At 37.0% G+C, this 24,840-nt stretch overlaps 1 protein-coding gene across 1 annotated transcript in view; it reads left to right on the plus strand.

Annotated features, from left to right (window-relative positions):
- The window catches only part of LOC122803914 (vomeronasal type-2 receptor 26-like), a 228,963-nt gene extending 204,832 nt beyond the window's left edge, over nt 1–24,131 (plus strand). Inside the window, exon 6 of the mRNA XM_044073594.1 lies at nt 23,221–24,131. Within this exon, the coding sequence (XP_043929529.1) occupies nt 23,221–24,131 (911 nt within the window). The remainder of the gene's footprint in view (nt 1–23,220) is intronic.
- The last annotated feature ends 709 nt before the right edge of the window (nt 24,132–24,840 follow it).

Genomic DNA, 24,840 nt, shown 5'->3' on the forward strand with positions numbered 1-24,840 from the left:
TTGGAGCATAGAAGTCGACAGCAAAATGATAGCCATTGAGACAGATCCTTCTCTGAGTAATGATGCCAGTGAACTCCTCCTATGCTTCCCCTGTGAACGTAAACAGCCAATGCACAATAAATCAGAAATGTCTATGTGATCAAACACTCTAGCCCTTTAATCCATCCATTAAGATTGAAATAACAATTCTTATTAGGGATGACAACCTTCTCTACTTCACATGTGAGTGGCCATTCTATAATTACTAGCTTGAATCTATTTTAAGAGTACCTAGTGGGTGTTTTACAGAACATGTTTTTATTTGTGACTAGTTGATGCAGTGCAGATGTAGGGGTGCAGGTTTGAGGGTTAAACTTCTTTTGATGTTAAACCATGTAGGAATTTTTCACATTTTAGATGGAGACTATTTTATCTTGGAATGATAACATACTTTGTAGCTGATTACACTGTACAGGGTCCAGACGTATGTTAAGCACTAATGACCCCAGGAAGTCTGCCTGCAAGAAACACATCTGAATTAACTGAAGCACAAGAGGCTTAAGGATAACACCTTGTTTTCCTTTAAGAGAATGGGCTGTTTAGATTTTCTGAATATAAAGTGACCCTATCTAACTTCATGGGATGGTGAGGTCTGTCAGATTTTTTTTTAGCCTGAATGGTTTCTGATGAAATACTATGTTCCTTACTTCTAAGTTTAATCTTTAGCCATGTTTGGCACTCATGTTGTTAGATATTATCTTTGACAAATTATGGGATGTCAGCATGTTAAGTTCATGTTATTTTGAATTGGTTGCACACCTTCAGATACATTTACTGTCATTCATTGCATTGTAATGCTTTTTATTCATTCATTTAATCTCTAATTACCCATTTCATCTATGTTAGGGTGACAGGGAACCAAAGGCAATCAAAGGCACAAGGCAAAAAAATAATTCTGTCTAGAATAGGATGCCAGGGCATACAAATACACACAAACTCACATGCACAAATACACATATATATATATAAAACTTAATACACACTGGTGACTGTTCTTTACCTCAAGTCTAGCTTTCTTATGGTGTGAAATTCAAAATAAAGAACTGTTTTAAGTTATAGCAGGTAACTTGCAAGTGCAGTGAACTTAAAGTCTGTCAAGAAATGTAACGGCTCTGTTAGTTTACAGCCCTGGCTCTCCAAGTATGGAATGTGTTTAACTATCGGTATCATCCACTTGCAGGTTTCTGGCCTCCTTGAATGCAGGCACTCCCACAACTAGGCTTGGGGTGTTACTTTAGTAGACACACAGCCTGGTTCCTTGTACTATAGCTGCTTCTTTTGAAGGTTTCTGGAAGAGTCTCTTCACTTGGTTACAAATCTCTCTCTATGAGATGCAAATAAGCTTTCCATGTTACATGTCTTGACTTTAAGCAACACGTAACGTTACAGGTTTCTCCACTGTATTTATCTGATTCTGCTAGTACCATGAGTAGAATATGCAGCACATCAAAGCAGTATGTTTGATCTCTGAAATAGCCACTATACTGAAATGTACCCCCACCCCCGAGGAAAGAACTCCTGTTTGTATACTGAATGGGTACATTATGAGAGCAGGCTAACCTATCTGCATTCATCTGGCTATTATCCGGCCTACATCTGAATATAAGATGAATATTAATGCCCACCTACATTACTTAGTGTTGACATCCTATCTGTACTAAATGTTAACAGTGCAGATTTACTTTCAAAATATATCTGGTTTAGAGAATCTGAAATGAAGACAAGGAAGTAAGGACACAGAAAGTGTGTGTGTGTGTGTGTGTGTGTGTGTGTGTGTGTGTGTGTGTGTGTGTGTGTGTGTCTATGTTGTGTAAGATACACAAAATATAAAACAGAATAACGAACACAAATGAGGAGATGAAAAGGGTAATAAGAACTGGCATATGACAACAATATAAGAATGAGGGAGAATATGGAATTAACAGGTAATAAGACATAGAACAAGTTTCAATTGTCTTATGGTGAATTTTTCTGTTTCCTTACTTACCCACTCCATACAAACACCTACACACAATCAGCTGTTTGCCTTTCCCAGTGCCCCACCTCAGTATCTGTAGCAAAATAATGGGTATAGTTCCCCATAGGCAGATAGCCTAGTATGAACCTATGAACCTATGAACCTATAAGCCAGACAAAAGATTGGGGCATCCCTGTGTGGAACCTTTCTGAAAGTCAGCAAAGCTTATTGCTGAGCAGCTTGCTTAGCGTATAATTGTGTTATCTTCTCCATTTTGTCCCTTTAACCCACTGCACTATGCCTTTTTGTTTTCTTTAAATGGTCTCAACTTAAGGTACTATTGTGCAGTGTTGCATGGCTGACAAAGTCCCAGTAGACCAGTTTTCCCATTACCCTCTTTCGATCTCTAATTACTTGGTTGTTTTGCATCATTGTCACGCTCAGTGTGATTTTAGATTTGTGTTTCCGTGTTTCCAATGGTGTTATATTATTGGAAATGGGAGGAGTTATGTTATTTTAGAGATTCAAATTTGATGCTAATTAGGTTCAAGATTTTTGGGAGCATGTGCCTACTTTTCAAGAGTTGTTGTCTAGATTTTGTGTCTGTAGACTGAGAGGCATGATTGAAGCAGATGTATTGCGCCAATTCAAACTTTCAGAAATTTATGTACAGAATCAATTACTAATACTGGCTGAAGTACCATAAAAACTATTTTTGAAAGGATACACATAGGTTTTGCATGAATATTTTATTTATTTATTTTACATTTGTTAACCTGGAAAGTCCATCTGGACATGTATCCTTTTTCAGTGGAGGCCTGGGGAGAAAAGCTCCAGTATCAAATAGTACAAAGTCTTTAGCACAGACTATAGTTAACACATATTGAAAAACATTAAGTTGCTACACTTTCTATATGGCCTCAAATCTGTTTGTTTTTTTCCAAATAAACTTTGCTTTTCTCATTGTCTTCCTATTCTCCATTAAAGCTGATAATCTTTCGTCTTTCAAAACATATTTATGTAGTTTAATAAACAAAGCAGTTTGCCACCATGTTTGTTATAATCCATCTGGACAAGAGGGCTGCAAATTTATAAGGCATCAGTTCACACATTTCCAAGGCTTGGAAATCATCATTTTACATCCTTTGTGTTTCTTCTTTTCATACTTCGTGAAAGTCATATTACTGTCCTGTTACTGTCTCAACCAATTATGTTGCAACATTTAACTGCCTTCAGTAAAGCAGGAAATCTGCATACTCTAAGCTCATAAAGAATTCACCTTAGTATCCTCTAAGCTAATAAAGTTTATTTTTAATTTTTTTGTTTTCCAGGACTTATTTTTGAACTGAAACCTCATTTAAATAAGTGTTAACTTGTCCAATCTTTGCTCCTGTTGCAAAATGTTGTATGTTTTCTATTCTTTATGAAAGTATATGAATAAATTACATTTATTTGATATTTATAACCGAAATAATGTTTATCAGAATTTGGTGTCATTTATTATTGGTGGTGTATTGCTCAGGTTTGCATCACATGGTTATACTCAGATTGTGTTTACATATTGGGCTATAAATAGCAGTGTTCTTTATAAACTATGCCTCTGTGGATGCATATGAAAGAAACTAAGTTTTCTTTTTTCCTTACTTGTAATATAATTAACATAACCAGTAGGTAGTGCTGTACTGTGTCTGTTTAACAGAGGTCACAGGATGTACACCACCATTCACAGAACTTCTTGCTAGAAGATGTCATTTTGAGTTGCAGGGTAGGACACAAATTTATTTCCAAAAACCTACATCTGCAAAGAAATAATAGGCAACCTCTACACAAACAATAAATGGATGTTAGAACTGAACACCAGACCCTGGAAATGTGAGACAGAAGCTGGAGCTATTCTTGTCACAGAAGGTTCAATTGATAACACATATCATGAGCTTTAGAGGGAATAACTTGTAACCTACACAAAACAGAACTCCATCTAACACACTTACAGAATAATAACAAATTTAGAGACTTCACTGTGGCCCATACATTGATCTCAGTCATTACTCAGCTATAAGGCAGTCTAATACACTATACATTTAGAATGGTGCAAAGTCCTTACTAAAACACTGCATGTCAATGTTTTAATACAAAACTACCACAATCCACAATGCTATTCCAAAATACAGCTGTTGCAATCTTATAGCTACATAGCTAGACTTGAAACTTCTATTTCTGTGTAATATTAATGAACAATCTATTTGTAATGAGTTTTTTTTCTACCTGTTAGAAATGACAGGTCTACCACACCACCTTAATGAATACATCCTCAAAAAAGGCTCTCTAAGCTTTGCATACATATATCGGTTAGGCACTCACTTTGTCACTGATATTCCCTTTGTGCATGTGTGACTTAAGATGCCCATTATATCAGGTTTGTGAATGCAGGTGTCAATATCTTAGATTTTGTGAGCATACATGAAGTTAAAAATCATGGGGGAATAATCCAAACCATATATAGTGCTTTTCTCCAAGATTTGTTTTCTGCTGGTATTTGCTTTTTGGTTGGAAGTTAGAGTAATTTAAATATGGGTACATATAACCTACAGGACAATCACTCACTTCATCCTTTAAAACAATTTAATGACTTGAAATGCAATCATCCTCCCCCAAGAAGAAGCCACAGGTTGAGAGACTAGGCATCTGTTAAAAGTAGGGAACATACTCTAGGTCCTTAGCTGGTTCCTATCAAAATCTTTCAAGAAGCTCTCTTTTCATTGCAGATTACAGATAATCAAAGTGGCATGGCAACCCCAGACCTCTGGGCTAGCAAGTTTTGATTGGTACATTTGCTTGAAAAAGGTGTTTTTCTTCCTAAAGTGACAAAAACATGTCTGCATGCTGATATATTAGACATACATCATACTACAACATTTTGACCTTCCTGAGACGAATGCAGCATGAAAAGTTTCAGAATGGATTCTGGTGGTACAGACAATGGTCTGTTAAATGCTAGGATTACCTGCAGGATAGACGAGTGGGAGGTGAGGTAAACGAATAAAACAAAAACACCAGCACAATCAGACCCTACCTAAAATGTGCAGGTTAGGCCTTTGTTGGCTATTGAGGCAGTATAAATGCTGTGAGCAAAAGTCAGTATTTCATTTCTAACACCCATTCAGTCTTAATATGATCAGATCTTTTTACCTGCAGCAACATATTACTAGTCCTTCTTTGCTATAAGAGGTACCTTGATATAGCCTTTACATTTTTATCAAAACTATTCTACAAACATTATTTTTTTACATAAGGCATTCTCTATATCATAAGCAAAACATAAGGCTGCATTTTTGAAGACATGTTGTTACTTAATTCATAGGCTGAACAATTAAAAATAGATTGTTTACTTTTTGTTTACCATGTACTCTCAGTGGGATCATCACATCTGTCTGTTTACCATGGAAGATAGTATATTTAGTATCACACTATACAAAACTGAAAGTTGTTAAGTTTCAAACTTGAGGTGATCTGCTGTATAACCCGATAACCTTTATGTAACAGTGTATATGTTTGTCATTGTTTATTCATGATCATACTATGCCAGGTGACCCCTGTTCATAGGTTCATAGGTGTGTACTAGGCTAATGGCCCTGGAGCCTTTACAAGCCTAACCCATACAATTACCCTGGGATCTTGCCACCCAACCTTAGTTCCTAGTGCCTCTGTCGAGTACAGCCACTGGAGTGATCCCCTGGGTGAATTTTCTATTTCCCATCCACTCATCAAAATTTCTCTTGAAGGGGGCCAGTGAGGTGCTCTGCTTGACATGTATGGGAAGTCTATTCCATAGCATGGGCAGTCTCTGGGTTATGAACTTGTTCCTCCAGCATGTTCTGTTGATTGTGGTAATGAGGTTGAGGTCTCTGGAGCATGTGGTGCGGAGGGACTGGGATTTCTTTAGATGTAGCATTTCTAATAGAGCTGGGTCAGACATGGCTTTGTAAGTCAAGCAGAGATCACCTCTAAGTAGGTGATATGAGACAGAGAATAGTTGGGGTTTTTTGAGTCTGTCCATATAGGACAAGGGTTTAAGGCCTAGGATCCTCTTTGTGAGGTACTTTTGCAGCCTCTCCAGTTGTTGCAGGTGTCTAGTGAGGTATATGTCAAATGGGGCATTGTACTCGATGATTGGCCTAATGAGGGAAGAGTAGATGGAGACAATGACCTCTTTCTTCTTGGATGCAAAACCCTTAGTAATGAGATGTGCCACATAGGAGGACAATCTGACCACAGTGGCAATGTGATGGTCAAAAGAGAGGTTGCTAGCAACCTGTGTTCCCAGATCTTTTATAGCGCCTTCTGTGTTCAGTGGACTACCATCAATGTGGTATGGTTCTAACATCAGTCGCTGGTCTCATTGAGGCCTTTCTGCAGGATGTCAGCATCACTTGGGGAGTTAATAATAGCTCCCAACTTGCAATCATCTGCGAACATTGTCAGCCAGAGTCCCTTCGTGTTGGCCTGGACTTCAGAGAAGTCAATACCAAGCAGGAGAGGACCTAGGACCGAACCCTGTGGGACTCCACTCATGATTGGTCATCAGTCTGACTTGGAGTAAGCTACTTTCATACTGTGAGTTCTATCTGTGAGCCAGTTTGCAACCCATCTAGTGATATAGGGGTTGATGCCTAGCTTAGTAAGTATTTCTATGATTCCTCAGTAGGGAATGGTATCAAAGGCCTTGGCCAGATCAAGGCAGGATGTATCAACCACCTTGCCTTCATCCACAGCTCTGGTGACTGACTCAAAGAAGTTGACCAAGTTGAGCAGGCATGATCTACCCTTCAAAAAATCAAACTGTGTAGGATCCAGAGTATGGAGATTCCCTATATCCTTGATTATTAGGTCCATGATGATGCATTACATAACTTTGCTTATCAGACTTGTCAGGCTAATGGGACAATAGTTCCCAGGGTCTGTAGTTGCTCCTCCTTTGTGGAGAAGGATGACTGTACCAGTGCGCCATTTGGTAGGGACAAAGCCTGAGGTGAGGCTGTGACTGAACAGGGCATGCAGGTGAGGTGCCAGTTCACTCTGTAGTTCATGTAGAACACAGCCAGGGATACTGTCTGGTCCTATAGAAGCTGTATTATTGGCCTTGAACAGTGCTGTTTTAACCTGTGCAGCAGTAATACTGGGTGCCTGGCAATATACTGGTATTGTGAATGATCCTTGGGGGGTAAAGTTAGCACTGAATCTGTCCGCCAGAATATTTGCAATATCTGTTGGCTTGGTATAGGAGGTACGATTGTGCAGTAGCTCAGAGCAAATTTGAGTATTGCCATGGAGATTCTTTACATAACTATAGAAGGCCTTGTGGTTGTCTTTACTATCTGCTGCAATTCTGTTTTCATAGCTAGCTTTAAAGGATTTGATGAGGGATCTCAACCTTTTGTTGAGGCTGATAAGGGAGTTTTTCCAGTCTTGGGGCTTCACCTTATTCGGCATCACTTTCATCCTTCTGTTGTAGAGTTTGTTTATGGCAGGGAACCACCAGATTGGCTTCCTTTTTTGAAGAGATTGTCTTAATCTATTGGGTATGGTGAGAGACATGCATTTGTGTACGTGTTTGTAGAGTGCATTGGTGTATGATTTGGCAATCATGCAACTATTCTCCATTTGCATGGGTGCCGTGAAGTTAGCCACCTCTGTTTTTAGGAGCCCAGAGTTAGCTTTGGAGGAGTTCTTTGTGGTGGTTACCTTTGTTGGGGGGGGGTTGCTTTCCAAGGTGCTTAGCTTGTGATCGGATCTAACCAGGGAGGAGTTGACTACTGGTGTAGAGCAACGGTCACCCATGTTAGTAATGACCAGGTCAAGGATGTTGTTACCTCTAGTGGGGGTAAGAATGAGCTGGTCCAGGTCATTGGGATTAATAAATTCCAGAAAGCGTTGGGCAAGTGTATTGGTACATGAGTAGTTTTCCCAGTTAAAGGAGGGGTAGTTGAAGTCACCCAGTATGAGAGTGTTAGGTTGGACCCTAATACTCTCCAAGGTGCTTAGGAATGCGGAGTGTGAATCTTTGGACATGGTTGGGGACCTATAGCAGGCTATGACCTGAATCGCTGTCTTACCCAATGTTAGCTGCACCTGAAGTATCTCAGATGAATTATGTTGGGCTACCAGTCTGGAGGTGTGCGCATCCTTTGTTCAAACTTGGGTTGTCTGTTATGCAGCCATATAATGGCTATACAGGAATGTGTATATTTGACTCTGTAAATTTAGAATTATATTGAAGAAGAACTATTAAGAGTCAAACAAGGTCATTGGCTATGCAGCTGAATAACCATTAAACAACAGCATATAGCTTTGCCCCTGCATATTTGTAATCATATTATACACAAGTGAGAACTGCTAAGGTTCATTCTTGGATCTTCAGCTATACAGTCTCATAACCATTAAGCAATGCCATTCATGTTTATTTCTTATACACAAACATTTAAACATTTTATGTTTATCCCTGCTTATTCATGATCATACTACACAGACTTGAAATCTACTGAGGTTAAAACTGTGGTGTTGAGCTGTACAGACCTATAATCATTACACAATATGTGAAGACTTAGAAATGTTGCCTGCAGAGCCACTGATTACCACTACAAACAAAAGTCTGCTTGTGCCTGGCCATACGTGCATCCAGGACTCTCCAAGGCCATATATGTTACACTGTCGGAGTATCCCAGTCTGCATTCTCATGTATTCTTGAAACATTCATAGCTGTCATGTATCCTGCGGTTAGGAATCATGTAAAGCTCCCTGCTTGCTCAGCATCATATAATATACATATATATATATATCTATATATCTATATATATATATATATATATATATATATATATATATATATATATATATAGTTTACTATTAAAATTTCGAACGGCACTCTGTCGACTGTGCTATAGTCGGCAATGGAAGTTCGAAAACATTGAATGTCAAAGTCAAAAAATCAATCTAGGAACGGTTTTAACATGGGTCGAGGTAGGTGTTCAGTATTATTCTGAACTACAAACATCTCCCCTACCTTGACCCATGTTAAAACCCATTCCTAGATTGTTTTTTTGACTTCGCAATTATCATTTTCGAACTTCTGTGTTCGACTATAGTACAGTCGATGGAGTGCTATTCGAAATTTTAATAGTAAACCATATATATATATATATATATATATATATATATGTGTGTGTGTGTGTGTGTGTGTGTGTGTGGGGGGGGGGATCAAATGCAGTTCAAATGATGCAAATCATTGGCTATATAGCCTGATATCCATGATTATACAGTACTGTTATGTAAAGTATTGGTTAATATAGATCATACAGATAGGGTCCATGGGCATAAGTTAGTGAGAAATTCTTTGAGAGAGGACTTGAATAAATGGAGGCTAGATATAGTTTTGATTGAATTTGGGATACAGTTCCATAGTTTGGATATGCAGTGTGAGTATAAACTTTGCCCCATACTTTTTTTGTATTTATATATTTCAAGCCAGTTTTTGCCTTCAGAGTGCAGAAGGGGATTTGGGAAATAGTGATGAAGTACTGAGGAAATAGAAGGGCAGGTAAAGTGGTTATATAGAATTTAATGGGCTAGGAGAACTTGGGTATGGGCAAGTTGATATGAAAGTTCTAACTAGCTGACAGCATATAATGCAAAGCAATAATCAGCTTTATGTGGTTGATTAGTTGCAAAGTAAGCTATCTAACTATAGCATTGATCCAGTTGTGATTTTAGAGTGATCCAGATGTTAGTGAAAATAGATGAGGAATAGAGAAGACAGGATAAAAGATAAGTGTTAGCTAGGGTGATTCTGCTAGAAGGAGTAAGGATTTTGTTTACTTTATATAGTAGACCTAGCTTTTGAAGAGTTATTTTTATACAGTTTCGTATGTAAAGTTCTGACTTTAAGTTGTCATGTATGGTGATTCCAAGCAATTTGGTATGGGTGACTAATTTAGCACTTGTATTGTTTAAAGAGCTAATCTAGAGTTTACATTTTGTATTGTCACCAAACTTTGAAAATTATTAGTAATTTAGTGTTTTTGGGATTAAGTAAAAGTTGGTTTTAATGTAGCAACAGTTAGACAGAGCAGAATGCATTTTGCGTCATTGATTTCATTTGTAGTAGTTTGTCAGATGAGCAGATGAGAGTTGACTGACTGCATACTGAATAAGGTAAGTTTGCTGAGAGGAGGTATATACGTTATTGATGAAAATGTTAAAGACCAGTGGACTGGGAATAGAGCCTTGAGGATCACCGATTTTAACCAGAAGAAAATGAGAAAAAGAACAGAGACATTTGACAGGACTGATATCTTTCAGATAGGTGGTTAGCGAACCATACAAGAGTTGATTTGGAAAGTCCAAGATAGGACGTTTGAGTCAGAAGGTTCTCATATAAAACTGCATCATAGGCTTTTGAGACATCTAGAAAAACATAAGAGATAAACTTTTCTTGATCTCTAGCCTCATTAATGGTGCTGGAAAAATTGAGGAGAGCTATAGTGGTGCTATGGCCTGGTCAGAAACCATGTTGTGTTGGGGTTAAGAGATCCTTTTCCAAGAGGTATTGAAAGAGTTACGTAGGAATACACTTTTCCATGATTTTAGAAAATGGGGGACAAGATGACAATTTGCTTAAAGTTTGAGATTTCAGAGGAGTTACCAACTTTATGAATAGGACTAATGAAGATTTTTTTCCACAGGGCAGGGACATGGATCTGTTTATGAGAACTGAGACTGGTTATGCTATAGAGTCTGTAGTGAACTTAAGATACTCAGCAGGAAGTTCATCAGCAGAAAGAGATCGAGGTTTAAGTTTCGATAGTAACTGTTTAATGTATGATGTGGAGGCAGGTTTGAGACTGAAAGCATGAATGTCAGAATTGGTAGAATTTTGAAGTAGATTAAATGGTTGGGGAGAGAAAGAGGTAAGAGATGTTATGATGCTGATGAAGAAAGTGTTAAATTTGGTAGCTGCTTCTGAGGGCAATAAGTCCAGGTTAAAACATTTTCTTCATTGAGTTCCAGAATTTCTTTGGATTTTTTTTATGAATATCTTGTCAGTCAGAGTAATATGTTATTGCTGAGGTGAATTTGCTTCTTGGTGAGGGTGTACAAATTCTTGTACAAATGTAAGGTTTGAGGGGTTTTATCTTTGTGCCATTGTTTCCATGCTTATCACATTTTTGCATGAGATTTCTTGTAAAATGAGACAGTCGGGGGGGGGTGTTGAGTATTTTTACTCATTCATTTCTGGTAACTGCAAAGATATTTAAATTATTCATGAATATATTGTTGAATTTGTTGACAGCTTTGTCTATGGGTAGGGTTTTGAGTGGAGACCAGTTGATGGATTTTAGTAAATTACTGAGTGTATCAGGATGAAAGAAAGATTTGGGGTACTTCTGCAATGATGTTTTTTAGCGGGTGAGTAATTTCTTTACTGGTGAATATAGGGTTATGGTCACTATGGGAATCAAGTAGAATACCTTAGATAGCCTACTTGCTGGTATCAGAGACAAGTATGCAGTAAAGGATAGATTTTTTTTATTCACTTTATTGAGTTGAGAAGGGGGAGATATCAGTTATTTGAAACCATACAAGGTAAGACTAGTAGTTGGGTGTTAGATGTTACAGATAACCAGTCAATGTTAATATCACCTAAAATAATGCTTTCAGTGGCAATATCCGTAGTTATCCAGTAAAGAATTTCTTGCAGTACAGTAATAGTATTACCTGGTGGCAACTATACAAAGTTTCTTATATTTATTAACAGTTACAAGAAATATCAGAAGTTCTGCATTTTGGAAGGTTAGTATGTTAGTTTTAAGGGGTGGGAATTGCAGCGTCTCCCACTATTTTGTGTAGTTTGTCACATCAAATTATATTATAGCCAGGGGATAGAATTTCAGAATCTTGTATATGGGGTTTTAGCCATGCTTTGACAATAACAGTAATATATGGTGAATGTTGAAGAAATCATTCTTGTAGGTCTATTACTTTGTTTAGAATTCTATGAATGTTAATGGTAGTAAGGCAAAGTGGGTTTTGTGTAGGAAGTAGGGGCAAAAGATGATAGAATGGATGAGGCTGAGTGGCCAGGGTTGGGATGGATGTCAACAAAGAGTGATTTTAGAGAAGAGGGGATTAGGATTAGTTATTTTTTTATAACGTGTATGAATTTATTCCAGGTTGTTATTGTTATTATTATTAGTAGTAGTATATTATTAATAGTGTACCCCCCAACTTTTGGGTTTATTTCTTTATTCATTGTTCCATTGTTTGTACTATACTGTTATTTTTGCATATCCTTGAAGCAGTAGTTTTGATTTAAAAAGTCTTTTGGGAACTACCTGTAATTCTGCCATAAAACCACTGGATGGCAGCAACATAACATGATTTCTTTTTAAACAATTTTATTGATTTTCATGATATTGAGCATAAGTAGCAAAATGCTTCCAACATACAGCACTTAAATTACCAATTTTGAACAATAATTAAAAAAAAATATGGAAGGCATAATATACAGAAAATGCAGTGTTCAATCCAAAACAAAGAACTTTTTAACATATCTCCACTTTTTTCTGTGGAAATACAGAAGGCTGAACATTCCTTACCCAATTCTCAAAAGTAAACACCAAGTATAAATTTCAAAGGTATTACCTTGAACCACTTTTGGAACAAGTCATTTATCACCCCTGTTGTGCTGTCCATCAGACCTATTCAACATTGAAAGGTTAATATGATTTCCGGGTACTGTTTATTATATCCCAAAACTAGAACCTTCCCTGGGTACACCTGTGTTCCTCATGATTATAGGAGCAAGTCTCAATTTTCACTGAATTGTTTTTGAAATGTTTTTTTTTTCTTTTAAATGTTCTTCTCTAAAGCAAGGATTTATACAGCCTTTTAACTGTTTTTTATCAGTTTGATGATGCTGACATGTCACTTCTCAGTTGTAATGGAATAATGTTCAAGTAATTCATGTTATGTATTGTTGCTACTCCTAATAAGCACAAAAATAAGAACTTAAGAACTTTTTCAGAAAACTCGCTATTTGTGTGAATAATCATGCAGCCATATGTTTGAACTAGTTAAATGAAGATGCCCCAAACTTAGCACAGAAACCCTGACAGGGCAACTTCAAAATGTAAACATCACAACATATTACTAATTTGAATTAATAGTTTCCAAGGAGTTTGCCACAGAGAAAAACATACTTTCTTAAATTTACATGACAGTGCATATACCCATATAGCTTACTAATAATGGAAGAAATGTATTCAATTGTTATGATCTATAATTTAGTGAATTGAATTGCATATTTGTAGCCATAGCAAGGTGAAATGTGTAGCTTTCCTGAGTGCCATCTGTTGGATGAGGGGATCTAGTAATGTAGCAGAGGTACTGATCAGTCCCTGTAAGCAGTATTAGTAAAATTTTAAGCAACAGAGACAGTGAATTGTGGCAATTAAATGACAGTCTATCAGTGTACTGTGTTAGTAACTGTACCAAAAAAGTAGAATGATACCACTACAGTTGCTCAAGTCCTGGAATGGTACCAATACAATTGCTCAAGTCCTGGAATGGTACCAATACAATTGATCAAGCCCTGGAATGGTACCACTACAATTGCTCAAGTCCCAGAAATGCATCACTACAATCACTCAAGTCCTGGAATGGACCACTGCAATTGATCAAGTCCTGGAATGGTACCACTAAAATTGCTCAAGTCCCATAAATGCATCACTACAATCACTCAAGTCCTGCAATAGTACAACTGCAATTGCTCAAGCCCTGGAATGGTACCAAAACAATCACTCAAGTCCTGGAATAGTACCACAGCAGTCATTCAAGTCTTGGCGGCTAAAAGATCACAGACTCACAGATGAGGACTCAAGCATCTTCCAGTTCACAGGGCCCATCACATGCACTTGAACTTGAATATTGGGCAAGGTATGGCAATCATATAGACAGACTGAGGTTGACACACCTTGTCAGGACACATATTGAAGTTTTAGTCAGGCAAGTGCAGCATCCTGAGGGAAGGAGTAGGAACAGGTAGGTTTAGATTAGTTATTTAGGCAACAGTCATAAGGGGACTTTTGGCATAGGCAGTGGGTCAGATACCATCCTCCCTATCTAGTTTCTCATGTGTGTAAACCTTAACCCTACACTTTCCCCAACCCTAAACCTGCATATTATCCTACTAAAAACCTTTCCCTAACAGTCCTACTACCAGGATAACACTTGATCTTCATTTTGTAGTTGGGGTGTATGATATATGGTAATTTTGCCTGCATATAATTATTCAATATTTTGTGATTTGGTATTAGTGTGTTTTCAGTGTTTATAGTTTCAGTGCATTCTTTTTTTTGGATATTTTGAGGTTTGATATTTTGAGTTTTAGATACTTCATGACATATGTATTTATATGGGTATATGTTACATAATTAAAGCACACTTCACCAAAATGTTTTTCATAGAGACAAAAAGAGTTAATGTTCAATAAAGTGAATGCCCGCATCAGCAAAAATATAGCACAGGGAGGGGAAGCCCTTGGCCACCTTACAAATGCCACACACCCCAGTATGCTAAACTTGCCTCCAATGCGGGGGCTGGACCCCAAACACCCCCCAACTATATATACCAACTCCGAGATCACACTACAGTGGGGAAATGGGCAGTTTCCTAACATTGGCCAATTGTTTCCTTTCTATTTCCTGCTTCTTATTTACTTTGTGTAATTGTATTATGTGCTTGTTAGTTGCAAATCATTATAATACTTTGTTATCTATTATGTTTTACTTTTGGAGCTTTTCTCCCCGGGTTTAAAAAAGGGCTTATGCCCCGTCGGTCTTTACCCAGTAACAAATGCAAAATAAAATAAATAAATTTGCTCTTTTTGTCTCTTTGAAAAGAGTTTTGGCAAAGTGTGGATTGGTTATGAGAAGTAGACCAATAAAAAAAATATATATATATATCTGTCTATATATATATGTGTGTGTGTGTGTGTGTGTGTGTGTGTGTGTGTGTGTGTGTGTGTGTGTGTAGGTTTATGATCAAAAGGTTGAAATTCATATGGTCGAATGTTCATTTGATCGACCCATATGGTCGGCACATGAATATTAAGTAGTTCATTTGGTCGACAGGAAGTGCATGCAAATTACCTGTCAACATTATGTTGACAACAGGGCAAGGAAATACCCTTGTCAGCAGTGTTCTGCGATCTCTGGGTTGTAATATATAAGTAGCAGGGGGTGTGAGGGGTGCACAGCCCCCCTGTGAAAACACTACTGTCAGCGCTGCAGGTATTTTTCGACAATTTGAACTTTGAAATATTTTTTTTCAGTATTTTGAATGTTCTGTGTAATGACTTTTGATGATATGACCATCGACCATGTGAATTTCAATATTTTGATAGTAAACCATGTGTCTGTGTCTGTGTGTGTGTGTGTGTGTGTGTGTGTGTGTGTGTGTGTGTGTATATATATATATATATATATATATATATATAGAGAGAGAGAGAGAGAAATTTACAGAATAATTTGTTTTACACTGCTACAATGCTTTCAAAAAATGTAAATGCTGTGTATTTGTTTGTCATTTAGCTTCTCTAGGTTTATATTACTTTTGTCCTCCAATACAATGACCACCCTCACTCTACATAGAATCTTATGTTACTGGCTAGTTGCTTATCACACTGATCCTTGCAACCACAATAGTGATGAGACTTAAACTGAGTGGAGAAAAGTCATTACCACCTTTATTTTCAAACAGTTGATTATGCTTGCTGCTAAAAGAGGTAACTTCTTCATGATTGCATGTGTTCAGTCACTATTTAATCACTGTTTTGCAAGTTGGATAATGGTTTCCTAAGCCTTTTAAGCTCTCCAGATTCTACATTTCTTTTTTTCTTGTTGTTTTTAAAATTTGAAATGGGAGTCAAACTGATAATACCTTGCCCCTTAGCGTGATTAGTGCCTGCCAGCCAACAGGAACCTCCCCAGATCCCAGATCGAAGACATCACCTCTAAGTGTCACTGGCCCCACCCTCAGACCAGCACTCACCACACTTTCTTGCAGATGATTGGCTGGCTCCTTTCTCATCCCTTCCCTGCCCACATTTCATACCCTTTATCTACCTCATCACTGAATGTTTCATTCCATTTCTGTCTTGACGGAAATGGACATCAGACCCTGGAAACATGGGAAGAGGAAGAGAGAATACTGACTGCTTCACACTGCAGAAAAGAATAGAGACTCGAGATTCAGCTTCTGAAGACCACATCCTTACTGAAGCACTATGCCTCCCTGAAATCTCCAGCTGTCCAGTGGGAGCCCTCCTGATCCAAGGTGGTGTCATTTTCAGCTGGTATTGTACCAACCTAGCTTAATACTTTGTCTAGAAAGTTTTAACTACATCAGGGCTTACAGTCTAGTCCACTATATAAATAAAGGTTTTTACACTTGGGGTTTCCTTAGCCAAGGTTCTTATGTTTGACTGAGGTCATTTTGTCTTCCTGGTGCAGTGCACTGTCTCCCACTTAACCAGGAAGCCACTTAAGCCATTTGTTTTATTTTATTATTTTTTTTTTTTTTACTGGTTTAAATGGTATGCAAAATTATTTCTGAGGGTAAGTCAGCTGTACAGAAAGATTAAGATTGGCTTTATCTTTTCGACCCAAGGTTTTATTTTTATTATTGGGTGCATCATTTTTTTCTCATTACGTTTGTGATTTTTCGTGTCAGTTCAACTGAAATGAGCCCCTTCCAAGTGGGCACTGCTATTATTATCAAAATATCAAAGGATTAGACTTGCTGCTGAGGGCAACAGATTTTACAAAACAGCATTTGTATTACTTTAACCAAAAGGGGCCCTTTACAAGCAGGCACTATGTTGTTTTATAGATCAAATGACAGATAGATGTTGGCAAGCAAAGCAGTTTAATACTTTCAGTATGAGACCCATAAAAATGTGCAAGGCTTCTCTTTTAACTTATCTCATAAATTAGTTAAATACAATAAAAGGGGTTTGCAAAAGAAAGGTTTCAGATTAAAAACACACACACACACACATCTATAAATGAAGGCAACACCTGAGTAAAAGCAGCCAACATTATCCTGGTAAAAGCTGCTTTATTTTGCTATAACAGTGACGATTTTCCATATTACTGATGGACCTGATGAAGCTTATGTGAAAGCATTTCAAAAGTGCTACTTTTAATTTGTGCTGTAATCCTGTCTCATAATATAATGTGAGATTTTATATACATATATATATATATATATATATATATATATATATATATATATATATATATATATATATATATATAAGCATTTTCTGCCTCATTTGATAATTTGTAGTAAATATGTACCTTTTTTACCTTAGTAAACACCTAATGAGTTGCAAACTTAATGGGAGGATTTATGAGATACTTAGTTGAGAAGCCCTGCTTCAGATGTTTGGAATATTCAAGTATGGGACTTAACCTCAAGTCCTGGGATTGGTCCTCTTTTTTTCCCTACCTTTTCTTTTCCACCACGTAGCACCACTCTGTCTATAGCAGTGATGGTGAACTGTTTGGGTTAGGCGTGTCAAAAGCTCTTGGCACAAAATAATTCAGTGCATTTCACATGAGCAATGAATGCAAAAGCAGTGTCTTTGGTAACTCGGGTGTTGGTGATCACTGGTATGTCACCCAAAAACATTGTGGTGCATCACCTTTGACACACATGTCATAGATTCGCCATCAGTGGTCTATAGTCTCAGAGTACCTTTAAATATCAGAACTGTAACTGTAGCATGAGGACAAGAACACTTGTCCCTCAGTTAACTTAACTAATGTGAAAAAAAAAAAACTTTAAGCTTTCTACAAGATATCTTATTCCACCAACTGGGAAGGGATTCAAAACATTTTCCTAGATGTAAGTGCTAAGATGATATTTTCTGGGCTTAATGTTGCTCTCCTTATATTTCCGAAGTGGGAATGAAATGCCATTTATGATACATGGAAATGAAATGCCATTTATGATACATAGTAATGACATTCCAGGACCACCAGCTCTGAGGCATTTAATGGAACAAGTATGAAATGCTCATCTCAGGATAACTCTACAATCCTTCTCCTGTCCTTAGTTTTTGACTAATACTGCTAGACTTAGGCAAGCATTTAGTCAGAGTCTGATAACTCAGAAAGTTAATATTCAGAAATCTGCACTCTAAATGGACAGAACAGTCAATATGCTTATGATAAATCCTGCATTATTCAGGGAAAGCAGTTCAATAGAACATCTAAAGTACAAATCAGCACTGCTTACTTATCCAACTGATTGTATTTATTTATTATTACTATTATTTGGTTACTGTATCACTCACATCTGAACCTACATATATTAAGCTTACCTGTATTTGTAACAATGGTATTTTTTTTTTATTTGTAAACAACAGGACTTATGAACATTCAATAAGTCATACAATGAGGGTAAAGATAATCAACAAACACGTACAACAGTAGATACTGGGCTACATGAATTAAGCAGCAACAGCAACTGCACTTAACCAATGCACTCACTGTGATTTGCCACACACATGGACATGCACGTGTGAAATATAATTCATAGGCATCCACAGTGATCTGCATCAGTGTGAGGAGATAGAAGCTGAATTTAGTTCTACTATAAAATGGTATAATTCAGAAAAAAGAAAAAAAATATTTCTTAAATAAATAGCTTTGTATAATGTAGAAAAGTGTGCCCTGTCCCTTGTAGTAAACACCAACACACCAGTAACTAATTGAAGAAACTTGAAATAATAGCAGCGAACCTCAGATAGGATAACGCTCCTTTAATACACTATAAACAGACTGCGTTGCGTCACCAAATATCTTTGTATAATACTAATAACTCACTTCCAGAAAGTGGATGTTAGCTAGTAGCTCATGAGAAACTTGCTCGCTGTCGCTTGCTCTAAGTCACAAGTGCCCTAACCCCTACTAGCCCACACCTAGCCCAACTAACTGCACTTCATAGCCTTACCAGAACCATAACACTGTCACTCAGTCCCTAACCCTAAACATAGCACTCCACTCTCAAACTCTAAAGTCCTCCCCTAAACCTAAAATTTCACTCCCCCCTCCATAAACCTAAAGTTGTGATCATTGCCTAACCCTAAAACTCCCCTCAAACTTCCTAGCTATAAACACCTCCAAGCACTAATCCTATAATACCCTACTTGCTGCCTAATCCTAAATTCCAATGCCACTCCCTAAACCTAAAGCTCCTCCTCTGTAAACCTAACCCCCCACGATCTCTGCCTGAACCCCTGTCTTGCACTCCCACTCCCTCCCCACTGTGCTAGGATGATGATCAATAGCACCACTCTCTTTGCACCACTGCCACACCTCACCGTAACACATATTTGAGTTTGAGCATGAGTGACCAGTCTTGCGAGTTACAAGATGCCCAAGTCCATTGCTGCAAGACAGTGATCTCTAAGAATCTGGGACTTGGGCCCTCATAGTAGACCCTAGCTGGCTTTGTTTAATCACTGAAATTTCACCCTGATCATCAAATCACACCACCCAATGGCAAATCCTGGATTACCCATACTCAAATGGGAGTTATTGCTAAATATTACTTTAATCTTCAGCTTTTCCTAGTAGCTCCCTGAGGCTACTTCCTATTCCTGAACAACGCAATGTCCTCTGAACCTCAGAGCCAAATACTGGGCCATTCACGATGAGGTCATAGTAACTTAAAATAAAAGGAAGAATGGATTTTGTACAAAAATTAACCTTTCCATAACACTGAATTTGTGTAACTATTAAGTTATGCTAATTTGAGATCAGCACATGGCAGATGGTTCAGGGAGTACAGATCCTAGACAAAAATCATTTAATTATGCTACAGTAATATATTGCATTCTCACAGTAAGACACTGATATTTTTAGATGTAATATTGGCAACAACTCATCCCTTCTATTCACCTGTTCTGGGTTTAACAACAGGAGACATGATGGATCTTTAGCATCCTGAAAAAATGTAATAAGTCCTGTCAGCCAAGCCTTTTCTTAAACTCTTCAACAAAAGCCTGATGAGATCTGACTCAGTGTATCGCATGATGTTAGGTATCATGTGGCTGGAGCTATGATTAAAAGACTTCTTCAGAAAAAGAAAACACCCAGTTTATTTTTCAACAGCATTGATAGCATTTGTTCTTACAGAATTAATGCTCTCCAGGTAGGGAAAGTGTTGCTGAATTCTGAATACAGGAAGCAAAGCTGTTGGCAATTTTACAGTACAGTGCTAAATATTCCATTATGTGTGTCTAGTGAAAATGATTGCATTTAAATTATCCCCATATCTCTCAACTGTCCAGATTTTCACAGAATGTTCAGACGTTTGCTTTATATTTTCAGTTTGTTTCGCATATAATTTTTGGTTTTCTGACAAATCATTGAGGAATGAAGTCACCTAATAATGACATACATCTGAGTTTCAGATATCATCTTTTCGAAAAATGCATGCTAACTCAGGTTCTGTTATTCTAAAAACTTTGTAAGTTTGTTTATCAATTTTTAAAATGTGTCCCTATTTCCGGGCCTTTGTCCCCCCATTATTTTAGGCTTTGTCCAAAGTTCTTTTGCTAAGTGGTTTGGATGCATAATTATCCTAGTTATACTTAATTAGTAACTGGAAATTACCTTTATATAACTGCAATGCTGGATGGGATAAGTTACTATCTTCGAAGGACAATTAGGTCAGGGTGCCAGAGTTCTGAGTTCAAATTCCTAAAAGAAGATATGAATGTGCTTCCATAGTAAATATTTTATTTTGTGGGCTTTTAAATATAAGATAATGGTCTAAGAATTTACATCTAAACAAATAATTACTGTAACTGCCACCTGATTCCTTGTGCAGTTTATTTAAAATATGAGGTGTGTGTGTGTGTGTGTGTGTGTGTGTGTGTGTGTGTGTGTGTGTGTGTGTGTGTGTGTATGCATTTACACATGTGCTCTGGAGTACTAAAGGAAATTGCCCGTCCTGAAGCTCAGTACATTGATTTTTTTCTTTAGCCATATCATATACTTGCAATACCACATGCCTTGTCTGATTTCTGGTGATTATTTTTGTTCCCAGCACTTTGAGTTTTTGTTTCAAGTAATATTGCCATGACTAATCTGATATTTCACTTGTTTACATTGTTATTAAACACCAATAACATACCTAATTGAATATAAACTGTGAAGTCTTAGAAAATATATTTAAGTGCAGTCTTTGTATCTACTGGGAAATATATTTAAGTGCAGTCTTTGTATCTACTGGGAAATATATTTAAGTGCATTCTTTGTAGCTACGTACATTACAACACTCAATCATTGGGTATAGTTACTCAGTTTTACTGCTACTTCCTCGGTGTGGCTTTAGAGCAGAAATTTTAACTTGTGGTGACTTTCATCCCAGTGTGTTCTACTGTTCAAGCTGGTGGTTCACTTTTTTATATATTTGGGGGTTCAGGGGCTTGCCTCCCACATCAGAGGTTGCAGGGGGGCTTGCCCCGATAATAAAGAATTTTTTGTGATTTTTATGTTTTTTGGCTTGCAGTTTTTGACATGCAATTTGGTAAAAATGGCACACTGAAAAACATGCTTTATATTCGATTAGGTAAACCTAATCATTGCCTTGATGGGATGATCATTCTTCACATTTAAACAAATTGTGTCCTTATGTATCGGAGGCTACATTTTTAAGGAAACATCAGTAGAAATGTATTGCATCTTTCTTTTATTTTCTTTACAATACATTAGAAATATTAAAATATCCTAAAACAAATCGATTTTTAAATTTAAAATAAACTAGTGAATCAATGAATATTTAGTATAACATAGGTAAAGTAAGATTCTGAAATGCTTGACTAAAGAGTAGCATTCATGGCAATCTTCTGCCACATTGGCTGAACCAAGTTATCCATGTGAAGTACACATATGCATATGTCAAACAATGACCTGGTTAAATCAGTTTGGCATTCTTTATTGTATCCTGAGTAAAAGAGTTGATACAAACAGATGCATATGCTAAAATGTATAGCTGCAATGCATCTCCAAAACTGTATTTCAATGACATACCTCTAAGCAGCTGAGAATCTGATTTGTACAGGATTTTGTCTACCAGCGGAATAAAGAAAAAAAAAAGACTTTTGTTAGACAAATTGCTGTAAAAGTCCAGTATTTGAGGATCTGATCATTTAGCAGGATAAAATTCAAATATGAACCATTGCAAAAGAAAACGTGTTAGCAGAAGACAAATAAAAGGTAGTAGACACAGAAAAAGGATGTCAAGTGCAGTTAAGTGGCCTATACCAATCAGAATGACTGAATTCTGAGATTCATCAAGCTGATGATGCTTGGTATGCAATCCTTTATTTCTGCAAGGCCACAAATAACTCCATCTGGAGTTGTGGGTGTATAAAGCAGAAGGAACAGTAAATTATCTGCATTTTATGCTTTGTATTTGCTGCTAACCAGATTTTATTGGCTCCGGTGTGTGCTTATTTGACCTGTTTTGTGGGACGACATTGTGGATCTACTACTGGACTGGACTATAATTTTAATAAAATATAAAGGTAATCACTGGCTTCTTTCCTTGTGTGGTGGTGAGCGGTTTTGTTTCCAGTTCGTGGTGAAGTGGAACAGTAAATTAGATTAGGAAATGCAATGTGGAGCAAGCCAAACAATGAGATGTGAAGTGTAAAAGAACATAAATAAAGAATTATATACAAAATTGACAGAAAATACTGTTTTGAATACTCTTGCCTGATAATGAACATAACTCAGTAGCCAGACGCCAGACACTTTAGGGGATATTATGAAATATTTACTCGTATGAATAGTGTTATAGAGGCAATGCTATTGTTTATTTAATAAAACAAAACTCTTTTGTATAAAGGATTATATGGGAGTATCAATATTATTCTATGAACACATCAGAAACTTACTGACATATGCTTCTAATATGCTATGAGAGCAAGTGTAGTTAGCCCTTACTGGGTTCCTTATAACAGCCTCATATGTATTAGATAAGCGTTTTGTTTAATGACATTGTAACATAATGTAGATAAGATGCTGATTATTATTTTCTGTTCTGTGTTCTCTGTTCTGATTGATATTTCTCTTTTATTTCTTTAGATTCCATAGAGTGCTATATGTGCCATGAAATGTACTGGTCTGATGGGAAACATGAGAAATGCATTCCCAAAACCATCGAGTTCCTGTCTTATGAAGAAATACTTGGCATTGTATTGTGTACTATTTCACTGTTGACTTGGCTGCTCTCTGGTTTTGTACTCTGTGTTTTTATTAGGTATCGTGATACCCCTATTGTGAAAGCAAACAATCGTGAACTCAGCTACCTTATCCTTGTGTCTCTCATGCTTTGTTCACTTTGTTCTTTGATATTTATTGGCCATCCAGAGAAAACAACATGCATGTTAAGGCAAACTGCTTTTGGTTTAATATTTTCTTTCAGTGTTTCTTGCATTCTGTCCAAAACCATAACTGTTGTCATTGCTTTTAATGCTACAAAACCTAACAGCAGGTTACGTAACTGGGTTGGGAAAAAAATCTCTAACTCCATAGTAATTTTGGGGTCCCTCATTCAGCTGGCCATATGCATAGCATGGCTTTTGATCTCTCCTCCTTTTCCAAAACAAAACTTTGAAGCTGAAGGTGGAAAAATAATTATAGAATGTGATGAAGGCTCACCCACTGCTTTCTGGTGTATGCTCGGGTACATGGGGGTGCTGTCCACAGTGAGCTTTATAGTAGCTTTCTTGGCAAGATCATTACCAGATAGCTTCAATGAGGCCAAGTTTATTGCCTTCAGCATGCTTGTGTTTGTCAGTGTGTGGCTTTCCTTCATCCCTGCATTCCTCAGTACTAAAGGGAAGTACATGGTGGCTGTGGAAATATTTGCCATGCTGTCCTCCACTGCTGGAATGCTAAGCTGCATATTTTTCCCCAAATGTTATGTCATATTACTGATGCCTGAATTAAATACCAGAGAACAATTAATGGGTAAAAATATTAATAAAAAATAAGGTTCAGCATTACACAGGATTGTCTAGCTAATGTGCACTTTGGTGATTTACTAAGTTTTTCTGTGAAGCTCTTAATATGGAAATCTGTTCTTATTGCAGCAGGATGAGCTGGGTGTACCAATATATGTCATTTAACTTATGAAAGGCATTTTTAGCAAACATAATTCAAGTACAAATTATAAATAACAGTTAGCTTAATGGCAGCATATTGCTATAGCTGTGACAGAAGATATATATATATATGTATATATATATATATATATATATATATATATATATATATTTTTTTTAATGCTGTTATGCTGTGATAAAAAAGCAACTACAGCAATATTAAAGGTGCTATTTTATGTTTCTTTTAGAAAAATAGAAATTTCTGTAATAAAACAGTAATGCAGTTAAGTAAGAATATAATCCAATTGTATTCTGTATCGCTAGATTCTATGTGTTATTGATCTTCATTGATTGCTTAAATATGCATTTATTGAGAATGTTAAACAAGAAAATAATGAATCCTCACTGTCATGGCACAGATGCGTAAAGCACTGACTGCAACCCAGATGACCTGAGTTCAACTAGTTGTATGGATGTTGGAAAGAAGAGACCAGAGAAGATATGATTGGCTGATGTCTGGCAGCTTGCACATCCTAGAGAGACAGGTGACTCTGGATCAATGCAGAGTAACACCTAGAGGAAGCACAGGGTAGTGCAC

The sequence above is a fragment of the Protopterus annectens genome, chromosome 6.part0 (assembly GCF_019279795.1).
Source record: "Protopterus annectens isolate FY-2018-M chromosome 6.part0, PAN1.0, whole genome shotgun sequence".
NCBI lineage: Eukaryota > Metazoa > Chordata > Ceratodontiformes > Protopteridae > Protopterus > Protopterus annectens.